The sequence below is a fragment of the Vicia villosa genome, linkage group LG5 (assembly GCF_029867415.1).
Source record: "Vicia villosa cultivar HV-30 ecotype Madison, WI linkage group LG5, Vvil1.0, whole genome shotgun sequence".
In the NCBI taxonomy this organism is placed as follows: Eukaryota; Viridiplantae; Streptophyta; class Magnoliopsida; order Fabales; family Fabaceae; genus Vicia; species Vicia villosa.
In genome coordinates, this window is record NC_081184.1 from 122083963 (window position 1) to 122099105 (window position 15143).

The window sequence follows — 15143 nt, forward strand, 5'->3', positions numbered from 1 at the left end:
CCATCTAGGATCAAGATCAATACCTCGAGATTTGATCAATTTCTTACCTCTAGGGTTTCGCATTCTGCTATCAGAAACCCAGAGTTTGACGAAAAAGTCCCTGTTCAATTGATGATCCACTTCGGTTCCAAATCGGTGGTTATGAACAATGTTTGAGTGAAAACGAAAATCGAGAAGCTTCTTGATATTGGATTTGGATATGTAGCGCCAACCATCCTTTAAGCGATTCATCGTCGCGCTTTTTTGATTAAGCGGAAATCGAAGGTTGATGAATCAGATACAGCAGTATAAGATGAGCATGTGAAGGAGTGATTGTGATATGCATAAATTGATGGTAGGAAGAAAAATGGAAAATGTAATTAGTGCTATTAGTTAATTGAATATGGTCAATATATAGTCACTTGAGGGGGGAAAAGATTATCTCAAGAATTTAATATTTTTATTCAAGATTTTTATTTTCTGACTCTTGGATGATTCATTATTTCACCCAAGTTAAATAATTTGTGTTATTGAAATTTTTGGGAAGAGGGTGGAAGTCAACATAAAAATTATGGATTTTTTCATAAGAATTTAATTGAGATGTCTTTGAGTTAATTATAGAAGTTAAAAGAAATTTAATTTTTATTTTAATCACATATAAAATAATGCGACGGAATTGACTGTTTACATTTTACATAATAAAAAATTTTTTGTAAATTTTACTTTTAAATTATTTTATATTTTAGATTTCTTTTTCATTTTACTAAATTTAACCGCTAGAGGCGGCGTATAGGAAGTTCACTAAAAAATATCGTGTAATCATCTATGTCAAATTTTTTAGCTGTTCGATTATTGGAACGAGCATTCATCATTTGATTATGGCGCCTATTTTTAATATCATTTGCTTTTCTATAAAATTATGGAAATGATGCATCCTTATCCATAACGGTATGAGAAAGAAAGTCAAAATGAAGAAACTACGCTATCCAAAATAATATGGGAGGTGATTGTCTGTTTCTCATGCTCTTGAGAGTGAGTATTACTTTCTTGGAGTCTAAGATCCAGGTCCAAGTAGGGGCGGAAAACACCTTTCCCGCAGTATTTAGGCATGTCTCGCACTGAAATGCGGGCAAAACGGGCATATGCCCAACGGGCTGAGCCTGTTTGCTACCCATAGGCCCAGGAGATTTATATAAATACCTCAACCCTGAGATTGAGAGGGACATTTGATTCACTTCAAAAACACCATATATAGAGTCTCTCATCATCCTTGCGTGTGTTGACTCTAACACCACAACAACCTTAAAAACCTCCCACAGTCCTATGTTACAAAAGGTTATCACGTAATGTACTATTAGCAAGTAAAATTGGCATCCGTTGTGGGGGCCCGGTAAAACTATTATGGGCCAACATCACGATATTCGATTAGTTTTCCATCCTCGTGTCCAACTCTTTTGTCCATCATGGTGAATAAGAAGGTAGAAACTCCGACGAATAGTGAGTGTGACAGTGATGAGAATGCCATGGAAAAAATGTGCGCTGACATGGACGACTTACGTCGCCATAATCAAACTTTGGAGAATAATTTCCTTCACGTCCAACAACATCAGCAAAAGAATGAACCTCTCAAGGAGTTCAAAATCCTAGACCACAAATCTCTAAAGAAGGACGCCATTGGGATGCAATTACAAAAAATCCACAAAGGCAAAAATAACTAAAACCTAAAATCATTGGCTTTCCTTAGGACGTTGTTGTTCATATGGAACATTTTTTAAGTGATCAGTGCTTTCCTTGGGAATTTCCTATGCCACATTGTCGCCTTCCTACTAAGTCTGTGCACCATCGTTATGAGACGCTTCAGCCTATTCTGGAGGTGGAACCTCATCCTCGTCTACCAAGTGGCCATAATTAATCACTTTGAACAAGTCTTTTTAGCTCAGGTCAACCAAAGGTAAAGGAAGATTATATATGTAACACCCCTCTAATAACCCGCGGCAAATAATAATTATTAAATCAGAGTAACATGTAGAGAGGCATCACAGTTTCATAAAATGAAGAAAACATACGTCGGTACATATCATGCATTCACTGAAACAACTGAAATTATAACCCAATGAATAAAATCATGTTTTACACAGTGGAATTAAAACACAGAGTCAACATTCATCATTAATGTATCTGACTCAATCAACAAAACCAATTAGAGTTATAACCAACTCAAAACAAATGTGTTCCCAGTGTTACATCTACCAGAGCATGACACCGACACTGTAACTAAAAACCGACTTATGAGCTAATCCTCACCAAGTCGTGCCGCTATCCTCAATCTGAAAATGTCAACAAGTAAGGGTGAGTCTCATCACAGTTAACCAATGTTATCACATCATAAATATTAACATATCATAGTTATATCATTCACCCAATCGTTCCATATTCAGACAAATCACCATTCACATATCCACAGATAAACAGACAGTCAACACATAACATACACAATCATGCTATAAACAAATCATGCACATGTATGAAACTGACATTATGCATGTGGTACCAATCATCACCAGTGGAAATCATCCACCGACCGATCTATCATCATCCAGATACGGCCCTGCCAGCACAAATTCCTCACAATGGGAATTCTGCCCCTCGCTGAATCCTCTCATCATATAGGATTCGGCCCATGTTTATGAATGCATGCAACATATATATAACATACTCTCATCATTACCTTTCTATGAGTAGCATCATCTATACTCATTTCATCATCATCATCAATACTAAGCATGTTCATATATACATCACATCATTCAATATAATCAATCATCAGTAAACCACAGAATCACGTCGCAAGGTTTACACAGTACCAAACAGTATACTAACAGGCATACCAATCGAAAGTTACACATCATCGAACTTTCCGGAAAAATCACAAAAAACAGAAATTTGCACATACAGCGTCCATACGCGTATCCTGTTGCCCATACGCATCCATACGCGTATCACTATGTCTCATACGCGTATCATACGCATTTCACCAGAACTCAAAATGGCCTAGAAACCAACCCATACGCGTATCAGCCTTGCCATACGCGTATCACCAGACTAATTTTCCTCTTTCCAAATTCCCATACGCGTATGAGCATCCCCATACGCTCCCATACGCAAAACACCAGTACATTGTATTTGGGACAGGCAACTGCGTATCATACGCGTATAGCCCATTGGGAGTGTCCCCCATACGCGTATGACCTCATTCCATACGCGTATGGCACTGTTTCATACGCGAAACACCAGAAAATGCCCAGAACCTGCAGAATTCGTAACAGTCCAAAACCCATTCGTTCTCACTCATACCAGTCCATGATTTTGAGTCTAAAAACCAGAAAAATTGCATCTAAACAGTATACGAATTCGTCCATAACCATAGTATAAGATCCCATAATCAATTTCATTCATCATACCCTAAATCTATCAGTTATTAGGGGTTAACAGTCCAAATTCAATGATGAACACAGAGGAAATTTCAGAATATAGGATCAATTATCCAAACAATACTCCTAATCAACATTACTATCCATAACACGATAATAGAGATTAAATGGAGAGTCTCCCCTTACCTTAGACAAGAGTTCTTGATCCTTGGTCTCTCCCTCTACAGTTCTCCTTCACGTTCTTCGTGTTCTCAACCCTTTGTTCTTTCACGTTCTTTCTTCCTTTCCCAAATCCCAAATGCTTTATGAAAATAATAATAATAATTTAGTAAAAGGATTATAAAATCACCCTCCTTCTTTTACTATTTACTCACATGGCCCAAATGCCATAAACCATTATTTATTTATTATTTTCATAAAATCCCAATAATTCTAATTATTAATTCAATATTCCAATTAAATTAATATTAAAATTATACGGATGTTACAACTCTCCCCCACTAAAAGAGTTTTCGTCCTCGAAAACATGCCTCAGGTAAAAAGTTCTGGATAAGAGTCCTTCATCTGACTCTCTAGCTCCCAGGTAACATTCCCTTCAGCTGGTCCTCCCCAAGCTACTCTGACCAAAGCTATTTCTTTGCCTCGCAATTGCTTCAGCCTTCGATCCTCAATCCTCACAGTTAAAGTCTCAACCGTCAAGTTGTCTTTCACCTGTACATCATCTACTTGGATCACATGGGACGGATCTGAAATGTATTTCCTCAATTGAGACACATGAAATACATCATGTAAATTTGCAAGCATCGGCGGTAAAGCGATACGATAAGCCACTTCCCCCACTCTTTCAGAAATTTGGAACGGTCCGATAAAACGCGGAGTCAACTTCTTGGACTTCAACGCCCGACCAATCCCTGTCATAGGAGTAACTCTCATAAACACATGATCTCCCTCTTGAAACTCAAGTGTTTTCCTCCTCTTGTCATGATAACTCTTCTGACGACTCTGAGAAGCCTTCATCTTCTCCTGAATCATTTTAATCTTCTCTGTAGTCTGTTGTACAATTTCTGGACCAATCACAGCACTCTCACCAGATTCGTACCAACACAACGGCGTCCTACATCTCCTACCATACGAAGCCTCAAACGGAGCCATACCGATACTCGAATGATAACTGTTGTTGTAGGTAAACTCAATCAAAGGCAGATAACTATCCCAAGTACCTCCTTTTTCCAACACACAAGCCCGCAACAAATCCTCTAATGACTGAATCGTCCTCTCAGTCTGTCCATCAGTCTGCGGATGATAAGCAGAACTCAATCTCAGCTTAGTACCCAAAGCTTTCTGCAAACCTTCCCAGAACTTAGATGTAAACCTCGGATCTCTGTCTGACACGATACTTGAAGGAATACCATGTAGACTAACTATCTTTTCAATATACAATTGAGCCAGCTTCTCCATCGGATAATCCATTCTCACCGGTATAAAATGTGCAGACTTCGTCAACCTGTCTACCACGACCCAGATAGCTTCACAATTTCTGACAGTTCTCGGCAAACCCGACACAAAATCCATTGAGATGCTGTCCCACTTCCACTCAGGAATAAACATCGGTTGCATCAACCCAGACGGTTTCTGATGCTCGATCTTTGACTTCTGGCAAGTCAAACAAGAATACACAAACTCAGCAATTTCCTTCTTCATTCCAGGCCACCAAAACAACTTTTTCAAATCATGATACATCTTGGTAGCACCAGGATGAATACTCAATCCACTACGGTGTCCCTCTTCCAAAATACGCTTTCGGAGTTCATCAATATCAGGAATACAAACTCGGTCACCAAACCTCAGTATACCATTCTCGTCGACTCTGAATTCACTACTCTTGCCTTGATTGATCATAGTCAACTTATCAATCAATCCAACATCAACTTTCTGACCTTCTCTTATTTCTTCGAGAATACCACTAGTCAGCTTCAGCATACCCAATTTGACACTAGTAGGAGTACCTTCACACACTAAACTCAAGTCTCTGAATTGCTCAATCAAATCCAATTCCTTCACCATTAGCATAGACATATGCAAGGTTTTTCTACTCAATGCATCAGCCACGACGTTCGCCTTACCCGGATGGTAATTCAGACCAAAATCATAATCCTTCAGAAATTCTAACCACCTTCTCTGCCTCATATTCAGCTCTTTCTGATCAAAGAGATACTTCAGGCTTTTGTGATCACTGAACACCTCAAATCTCGAACCATACAAATAGTGTCGCCACAATTTCAAAACAAAAACCACAGCTGCCAACTCCAAATCATGAGTCGGATAATTCCTCTCATGCACTTTGAGTTGTCTCGACGCATAAGCGACCACTTGTTGATTCTGCATCAATACACCACCTAAACCCATCAGTGATGCGTCACAATAAACCACAAATGATTCTGTCGGATTCGGCAAAATCAAAACAGGAGCACTAGTCAATCTCCTCTTCAGCTCTTGGAATCCTTCTTCACACTTTGCATCCCAAATAAAGGCTTGTCCCTTCCTGGTTAATTTAGTTAACGGCAATGCTAACTTTGAAAATCCTTCAATGAACTTTCTGTAGTAACCTGCAAGGCCAAGAAAACTACGAATCTCAGATACTGACTTCGGAGCTTCCCACTGAGACACAGCTTCTATCTTTGTAGGATCAACAGCAATACCATCCTTAGAAATCACATGTCCAAGAAGACTGACTTCTTCTAACCAAAATTCACACTTCGACAGTTTGGCAAAAAGTTGCTTCTCTTTCAACAATTCTAACACAGTTCTGAGATGCTCTGCATGTTCCTCCTCATTCTTAGAATATATCAGGATATCATCTATAAACACCACCACGAACTTATCGAGATAAGGATGAAAGATCCTGTTCATATATTCCATAAAAACACCAGGTGCATTAGTAACTCCAAACGGCATCACAGAATACTCATAATGTCCATACCTCGTTCTAAAAGCAGTCTTCTGAATATCGTCATCTTTCACACGTATCTGATGATACCCAGACCTCAGATCAATCTTACTAAATACACGTGCTCCAACCAACTGATCCATCAAATCATCAATCCTCGGCAATGGATACCGATTCTTGATAGTAACCTTGTTCAATTGTCTGTAGTCTACACACAGCCTCATTGAACCCTCTTTCTTCTTTACCAGTAACACAGGCGCACCCCACGGCGAAACACTAGGGCGAATAAATTTCTTCTCAAGCAATTCCTCTAACTGTTTCTTCAGTTCAGCTAATTCAGACGGCGATATACGATACGGCGCCATTGACACTGGACTAGTTCCTGGAACCAATTCAATAGAAAACTCCACTTCTCTTTCCGGCGGTAATTCATTCACATCTTCTGGAAAGACTTCTGGAAACTCACACACCACAGGCAATTCGCCACTCGCCACTTTTTCCTTCACATTACTCAATGCGAACAACATAAACACTGTTGCACCATCTCCGATAGCTTCATTCACCTGTCTAGCTGTCATCTCCAGATTATCATTACTAACCTCTTCAGGAAAGATTACCGTCTTCGTAAAACAGTTGATATGAACACGGTTGAATTCCAACCAGTTCATTCCCAGGATTACATCGAGTTGTTTCAACGGAAGACACACTAAGTCCATCCCGAATTCCCTACCAAAAATGTCAACCGGACAATTCAAGCATGCAGACGAAGTAGTTACTGAACCCGACGCAGGAGTGCCAATAACCATACTTCCATTTATATCAGATATCTCAAGATTCAACCTCATAGCACAATCCAAAGAAATAAAAGAATGAGTTGCTCCAGTATCAATAATTGCAACTAAAGGTGTGCCATGAATGAAACACGTACCTTTAATCAACCTGTCCTCCGGAGTAGTCTCTGACCCGGTCAAAGCAAAAACCTTTCCTCCTGATTGGTTCTTCTTTGGCTTAGGACAATTAGGACTGATGTGACCCTCTTCACCACAATTGTAGCAAGTCACAACCCTCTTCTTGCAGTCAGCAGCAATATGACCCACTTGGTCACACTTGTAACACTTCTTCTGATCAATCTTGCATTCATTCCTACGATGTCACATCTCACCACAATTGTAACATCTGATACGAGCACTGGAATCTCCCCCACTGGGTTTCTTCCAATCAACAGGTTTACCTCTACCATATGGCTTACCTCGATCCATATGTTTCTTTCCTTTTCTGTCAACCAACTCGCGAGAGTGAGATGACCTCAGCTTGATGTTATCTTCCTCAAAAATCCTGCTACAATCTACCAGATCAACAAACCTCCGGATTCTCTGGTACCTGATACCCTGCTTGATCTCATCACGAAGACCATTCTCAAATTTGACACATTTCGAGAACTCACTGGCTTCGTCATCATTGTAATGTACATAGTACCTTGCCAGTTCCACAAACTTGGCAGCATACTCTGGTACCGACATATTGCCTTGAACTAGTGCCAAAAATTCAACTTCCTTTCTTCCTCTGACATCTTCAGGAAAATACCTCCTCAGAAATTCCCTCCTGAATACAGTCCAGGTAATTGCTGTATCACCAGCATCTAGCTCAGCTCTGGTTGACATCCACCAGTCATCAGCTTCTTCAGATAACATGTGAGTGCCATATCTCACCTTGAGATCCTCAGCACAGTCAATGACCCTGAAAATCCTCTCGATCTCCTTAAGCCATTTCTGAGCACCCTCAGGATTATGTGTGCCCTTGAACAATGGAGGATTGTTCCTCTGAAAACTGTTCAGTTGTCTGTCAGCACCAATCGCAGCTCCATTGGCATTCCCTCCTAGCACACCAGCAATCATGCCCAGAGCCTCAGCAATAGCATCGTCGTTTCTTCCTCCTCTTCCAGCCATTGTTCTGCTTAACACAAACAACCTAATCAGAACAAAAGTATCCACAAATAGCTCGTATTAGTCGCATACACAGAAGGACTGACACTAAGACTCTAGTCACAACGACCGACTATGCTCTGATACCACTATTGTAACACCCCTCTAATAACCCGCGGCAAATAATAATTATTAAATCAGAGTAACATGTAGAGAGGCATCACAGTTTCATAAAATGAAGAAAACATACGTCGGTACATATCATGCATTCACTGAAACAACTGAAATTATAACCCAATGAATAAAATCATGTTTTACACAGCGGAATTAAAACACAGAGTCAACATTCATCATTAATGTATCTGACTCAATCAACAAAACCAATTAGAGTTATAACCAACTCAAAACAAATGTGTTCCCAGTGTTACATCTACCAGAGCATGACACCGACACTGTAACTAAAAACCGACTTATGAGCTAATCCTCACCAAGTCGTGCCGCTATCCTCAATCTGAAAATGTCAACAAGTAAGGGTGAGTCTCATCACAGTTAACCAATGTTATCACATCATAAATATTAACATATCATAGTTATATCATTCACCCAATCGTTCCATATTCAGACAAATCACCATTCACATATCCACAGATAAACAGACAGTCAACACATAACATACACAATCATGCTATAAACAAATCATGCACATGTATGAAACTGACATTATGCATGTGGTACCAATCATCACCAGTGGAAATCATCCACCGACCGATCTATCATCATCCAGATACGGCCCTGCTGAGTGCCAGCACAAATTCCTCACAATGGGAATTCTGCCCCTCGCTGAATCCTCTCATCATATAGGATTCAGCCCATGTTTATGAATGCATGCAACATATATATAACATACTCTCATCATTACCTTTCTATGAGTAGCATCATCTATACTCATTTCATCATCATCATCAATACTAAGCATGTTCATATATACATCACATCATTCAATATAATCAATCATCAGTAAACCACAGAATCACATCGCAAGGTTTACACAGTACCAAACAGTATACTAACAGGCATACCAATCGAAAGTTACACATCATCGAACTTTCCGGAAAAATCACAAAAAACAGAAATTTGCTTATACAGCGTCCATACGCGTATCACTATGTCTCATACGCGTATCATACGCATTTCACCAGAACTCAAAATGGCCTAGAAACCAACCCATACGCGTATCAGCCTTGCCATACGCGTATCACCAGACTAATTTTCCTCTTTCCAAATTCCCATACGCGTATGAGCATCCCCATACGCTCCCATACGCAAAACACCAGTACATTGTATTTGGGACAGGCAACTGCGTATCATACGCGTATAGCCCATTGGGAGTGTCCCCCATACGCGTATGACCTTATTCCATACGCGTATGGCACTGTTTCATACGCGAAACACCAGAAAATGCCCAGAACCTGCAGAATTCATAACAGTCCAAAACCCATTCGTTCTCACTCATACCAGTCCACGATTTTGAGTCTAAAAACCAGAAAAATTGCATCTAAACAGTATACGAATTCGTCCATAACCATAGTATAAGATCCCATAATCAATTTCATTCATCATACCCTAAATCTATCAGTTATTAGGGGTTAACAGTCCAAATTCAATGATGAACACAGAGGAAATTTCAGAATATAGGATCAATTATCCAAACAATACTCCTAATCAACATTACTATCCATAACACGATAATAGAGATTAAATGGAGAGTCTCCCCTTACCTTAGACAAGAGTTCTTGATCCTTGGTCTCTCCCTCTACAGTTCTCCTTCACGTTCTTCGTGTTCTCAACCCTTTGTTCTTTCACGTTCTTTCTTCCTTTCCCAAATCCCAAATGCTTTATGAAAATAATAATAATTTAGTAAAAGGATTATAAAATCACCCTCCTTCTTTTACTATTTACTCACATGGCCCAAATGCCATAAACCATTATTTATTTATTATTTTCATAAAATCCCAATAATTCTAATTATTAATTCAATATTCCAATTAAATTAATATTAAAATTATACGGATGTTACAATATACTCCTTAGCCCACTCGAAATATTGGTCAAAAGTTTCCACAAATTCATCCTTGAGTGTGGACAACTCCCCTTCAATTTCTTCATATAATTGAGGAGCCCTTCAAGATATATTTTAAAGTTTTTCTCTGAGGCAACAAGATCCAGTGCCTCTAATGCTGTCTCTTTAAGTAAGGATTTCAATTACCCATTCGCTTTTAGAAATGTCCTTATTCTCTTTTGGCCTAAGGCAATGCTTTCCCTTGACCATGGAGAGTTAATATCTCAACTTGCTAACAACTCGAGTATATTTCTCTCGTTGGACTCGCTTTACCAGAAGGCCCTTTAGCAGGTGATTCTATGCCAAATTAGACAACTTGAGAGGCGAGATATTATGGACGACCTTGAAGTTAATATGGAAGTCCTCAAGAAAAGGGAGACGAGCTCTGGTGAACTTAGCAACATCAAATGTTGGATCATTCCACGTAGAAGATTGAGGGAGAGAATCATCCTTTGTTGGCGATGCCCCTCATTCGTCTTACATTCTTCAAGGATCATTATTTGATCATCCTTCAGAATTGGGGAATATCATTTGTTTTGCTTTTGGATCTTAGGGGGATGGGCATCATCAGAGGCGTGGTTTAAGGTGATCATGGCGCGAGAACTTACCAAAGTAAGAGGGAAGTGAGGGGCGTCATCCGCATAGACAGTGATCATTGAGGCATCAATCACCCCTCTAACCTTCATAAATTTGTCCTTCCAATTTTTGTAAGGGTTTGAATTGGACTTGAACAATTTTCTTTATGACATGACACCTAATGTTACCCAACCACTTTTGGCGCTGTCTTTGGTAACATAAAAAGAAAAGAACACCCCAATGATGGGGAAGACTTTCAATTATCGACATATAGTTTCGAACGCCTTAATCACGATCTAGACATTGAACATAATATGAGAAGGAGAAGCATTTGCAGTCACTAAGAACTCAACTTTAAACAATGTGGAGGGTATCAAAACACTTAAATCGTGAATGACATCCAAAGCGGTCATATTGGCCCCCCTTCTTCATAGCACAACTTTAAAATAACATCTCCTTCGTGTCCAATATTGGAAAGTTTAATATGTCATTGAAAGGCATCGATTTTCTCCTCCCTATAATACAGAGACACAAAATCTTCAAAGTCGGAATACTTAGCATTTGTATCCGCCATTGATTTTTTAGAGTTCTTGATAAAGAATAGGAAGAAAAAGAGTCACTATCAGAACTACCAGTACTTTTATAACTCCCAAATGCCTGGTATATAAAGGCATTACACAACCATTCTTTGACATTTTAAAGCCTTAACAATCTCCATTAAACTAAAAAGGGAATGAAAAAGTGGTAAATCCATGTCTGTAAATGAGGTTAAGAACTTGAATCTTGAATATGACATACCTAGGGAACCCGATTTAGATATCCCCATTACTGACCTTAGTATGTAGATGTTAATGACATGTATTCTAGTGATGAATCGAATATGGTTAGCCATACAGATAGGGAGCTTGTTGGTGTAAGTCTTAGAGGCCAATACTTGTGGTACTTGTATCGAACAATTTATTAATAATAAAAGGTATTTCTTTATTATGTTTGTTTTTCCAAAATAATAAAGTCCCTAGAATATCTATTCCGTTTAACAAAATGTTAAGTTTGACTTAATCATGAGAATCATCAAACATAAGGACATTATGCTTAAAGTATTCGTAGGCGAGCTTTATTGTGAAGTGGGATAACATTAAAGCATTGAGACTATTTTGTAGATAGACTGATGATCACATCTCATGGATCATGGATAAGGAGTTATCAAGTCTTTACATATGTATAAATATCAGGAGTAATATTTATACTGGATTGACCCGCTATGAGAATACTACATAGAATGTTATGCAAAGTGTCATAAGTTATTCTCACGGTGATAAGTGGTGTATACCACTCTTTGACCTGAAACCAATATGGACCCTATATGTAGAGTCAAATACTTTATTGTTGATCAAATGTTGTCCATAACTAGATGACCATAAAGACAGTTGATGGGTACTCCACAAAGCATGTTGAGGGACATGAGTAACCTAGATGGAATTTGTACATCCTGCATAACAAGATAAATGTCTAAGGGCCCAATATTGAACTGGACAAGGGTGACACGGTCATGTCTTGTGTTCAATATAGACATAAGGACAAAAGGGTAATTGTACACACAAGTATTATCACGGAAAAAGTTTTTGTCATATCACATGACATTTTTCGTGACTTGGGTAGCAGTGATGTGTTGCTAGATACCATTCACTATTTATTATGTTAAATATGTGATTTAATATAATTGTCAACGTCGCGAGAACCTACAGGGTTACAGACAAGGACAAATTAATGAGAGATAAAATAAATAAGGAACATCGTATGGTACAATGCACTTAAGTAAAATACGGAATATGGTAAGGTACCACGCGCTTAAGTGATATACGGTACATCATAAGGTATGGTGCACGTACACTTAAGTGGGCTTTTTAGCTTGCACCCCACACAAGTGGTTTTATAAATATAACCCTTGCGTAGAAGCATTTTGACTTGATGAAAATTCGTTCTGAGAAACCCTAGGCGTATTTTCTTCACTCTCACTCAAAGCCGTCATTCGTATCAGCTAGCACTGAGACTGAAGGGATTTGTTTGTGTGGACTGAGTAGAGGCGTTGTTCTTCATCAACGCTCGTGATCACTCATTCGATTCAGCATCAAAGGTTTCAATCGCTACAAGAGGTAACCGTTTCTATCACTGATCATGCCCATTCGTAAGGATCACTAAAGGAAAAATTTTAATTTCTGCTACGTATTATATCACAATTTTCCTTCACTTGTCCCCATTAGGATATATATGAAACAAGTTGGGGATGGGTTTACCTTCGGGAAATCCAAATCAATAACCTTATTACTATTACAAACCTCATGAATGATTGTAAGATGCAAATTGTTGCTAGAAGTTTGAAACATTTATTCAAATGCGAGTTTTTGAGGATGATGTGAGATAGTGGTTGGAAAAGCAATCATGATGTATGACTTATGGTAAGCATTTTTTATCTGCGAATAATGAAAAACGTAAGAACTTATGGACATAACATTTCTGAAAGACCATGCACTCTGACATCCACTCAAATTGTACCTCATTTTTCATAAGTCTTTCACCAGGAACATAAGAAGCTTCAAAGAGATTATTTTTCAAGATTTCATGTGAAGAATTGAAGAGACTTAAAATATCCCAATAAAGTATAGCATTCAATGAGAATAAACCGACCTCACCGATAAATTTTAAAGTAAAAAAACAAAAGAAGATAAACAAAGATCACATAACTTTCTAGTGAGGGCAACAAAGTTCAAAATGTTTAATAAAAAACCCTACTATTAAAATGAAGTTAAGAGGGAGCGATACTCAACCATCACATAATTCACATTCAAAATCGATAAAGGGAAATTGAAGTCACGCCCTTGGAAAAAATATTCGATAAATGTAGAAGTACCATATCTCATCTTTCTCAACCTTGGGAAAATAAACTCTAACATATTCACTCCATCATAAAGCATCTAGTTCATCATGATACACCTCATTTCAAGTATCAAATTACTTGCTTTATTATTTATAACTTGGTGTTCAATTATAAAGGTGGATCGAATATACAAAATGTTTTTCCTACAAAATCTAGTGAAATTTTTAATTATTTTATAGTTTTTTGTTTGGTTTATAGAATAATCCTTAATGACTTAAACCCACATTATACATATTTAAAAAAGATGAATAAAAGTTCATTCCAACATCCTTAAAAAGAGTTTTAAGGGACACATCAAACACATTATATAAGTCATCTCCAAGTTATTGGCTAACACAAATTTCCCCCAATTGTTTCTAATGACTACAACATGATACAATAAAAAAAGGAACATACGCATATAAAAGGAGAATGTGGAAGAATATACCGAGAATAAAAAACAAAGAGCAAGACAAATGAACTTAGAAAACGTATAAGCACTATAAATAGGTGTGAGAACAAAGTAAGGCAATGCTATAAAATTGACAAACATAGACAGGACAAATAAGTTAAATGGGTCGTAAATCAAATGGTAAAAATGGAAGTGAAATAAAAGGTCCAAAATGCGTATACTTCCGTTTTAGAACCAATGTTTATTGCATGCAAAGTAGATTAGTTTATCCAAATTAAATACAGAAAAGAAATTATCACACCCATTATGCAACTTGACGGCAAGAAACAACATGGATACATGTAAGTGCAAAAATTACAAAGACATATAAACACTTTTATAACTCAAATTAACACTTAGACTTCCACCTTAGACATGAGCTATAAGTTTAGTGGCCGACACTACTAGGTTGCAGGTGGACAGTTAGAGTTTGGTAATTAGCGTTACTCGGAGCAAACTTCTCTCTAAGTAGTGTTTGAATGATGTTTTCATATGGATAAGTATGTGTTACTTGAGAGTATCTCATTCCCTATTTGAGGAGAGATGTTTATATATGCTCTCTTGGGTCTGTAAAGTAAGTGGACGGTTATGCCTCACCTTCATGACCAATGAAGTGTTCAAGAAAAGACTTAGTCTCCCTAGAATTATGGAAGAAGTGAGTTTTCCTCATGACTGACTAAGTTTAGTTAGTCATTATGTGTCCTTGTCATCACCCACGTCCACTAGGCAATTAGGACAATGAGAACCCAATTGAGCGGGTTGTTTGGTCGCATTTGGGTGGCCTCATGACCCATGTCAGTCGGT

General features: G+C 38.2%; 1 protein-coding gene across 1 annotated transcript in view; it reads right to left on the reverse strand.

Moving 5' to 3' along the window:
• Positions 1 to 369, reverse strand: part of LOC131602283 (altered inheritance rate of mitochondria protein 25-like) — a 7420-nt gene extending 7051 nt beyond the window's left edge. Inside the window, exon 1 of the mRNA XM_058874360.1 lies at positions 1 to 369. This exon is cut by the window's left edge and continues 96 nt beyond it. Coding sequence (XP_058730343.1) covers positions 1 to 231 — 231 coding nt within the window. The 5' untranslated portion in view covers positions 232 to 369.
• Positions 370 to 15143: the final 14774 nt, after the last annotated feature.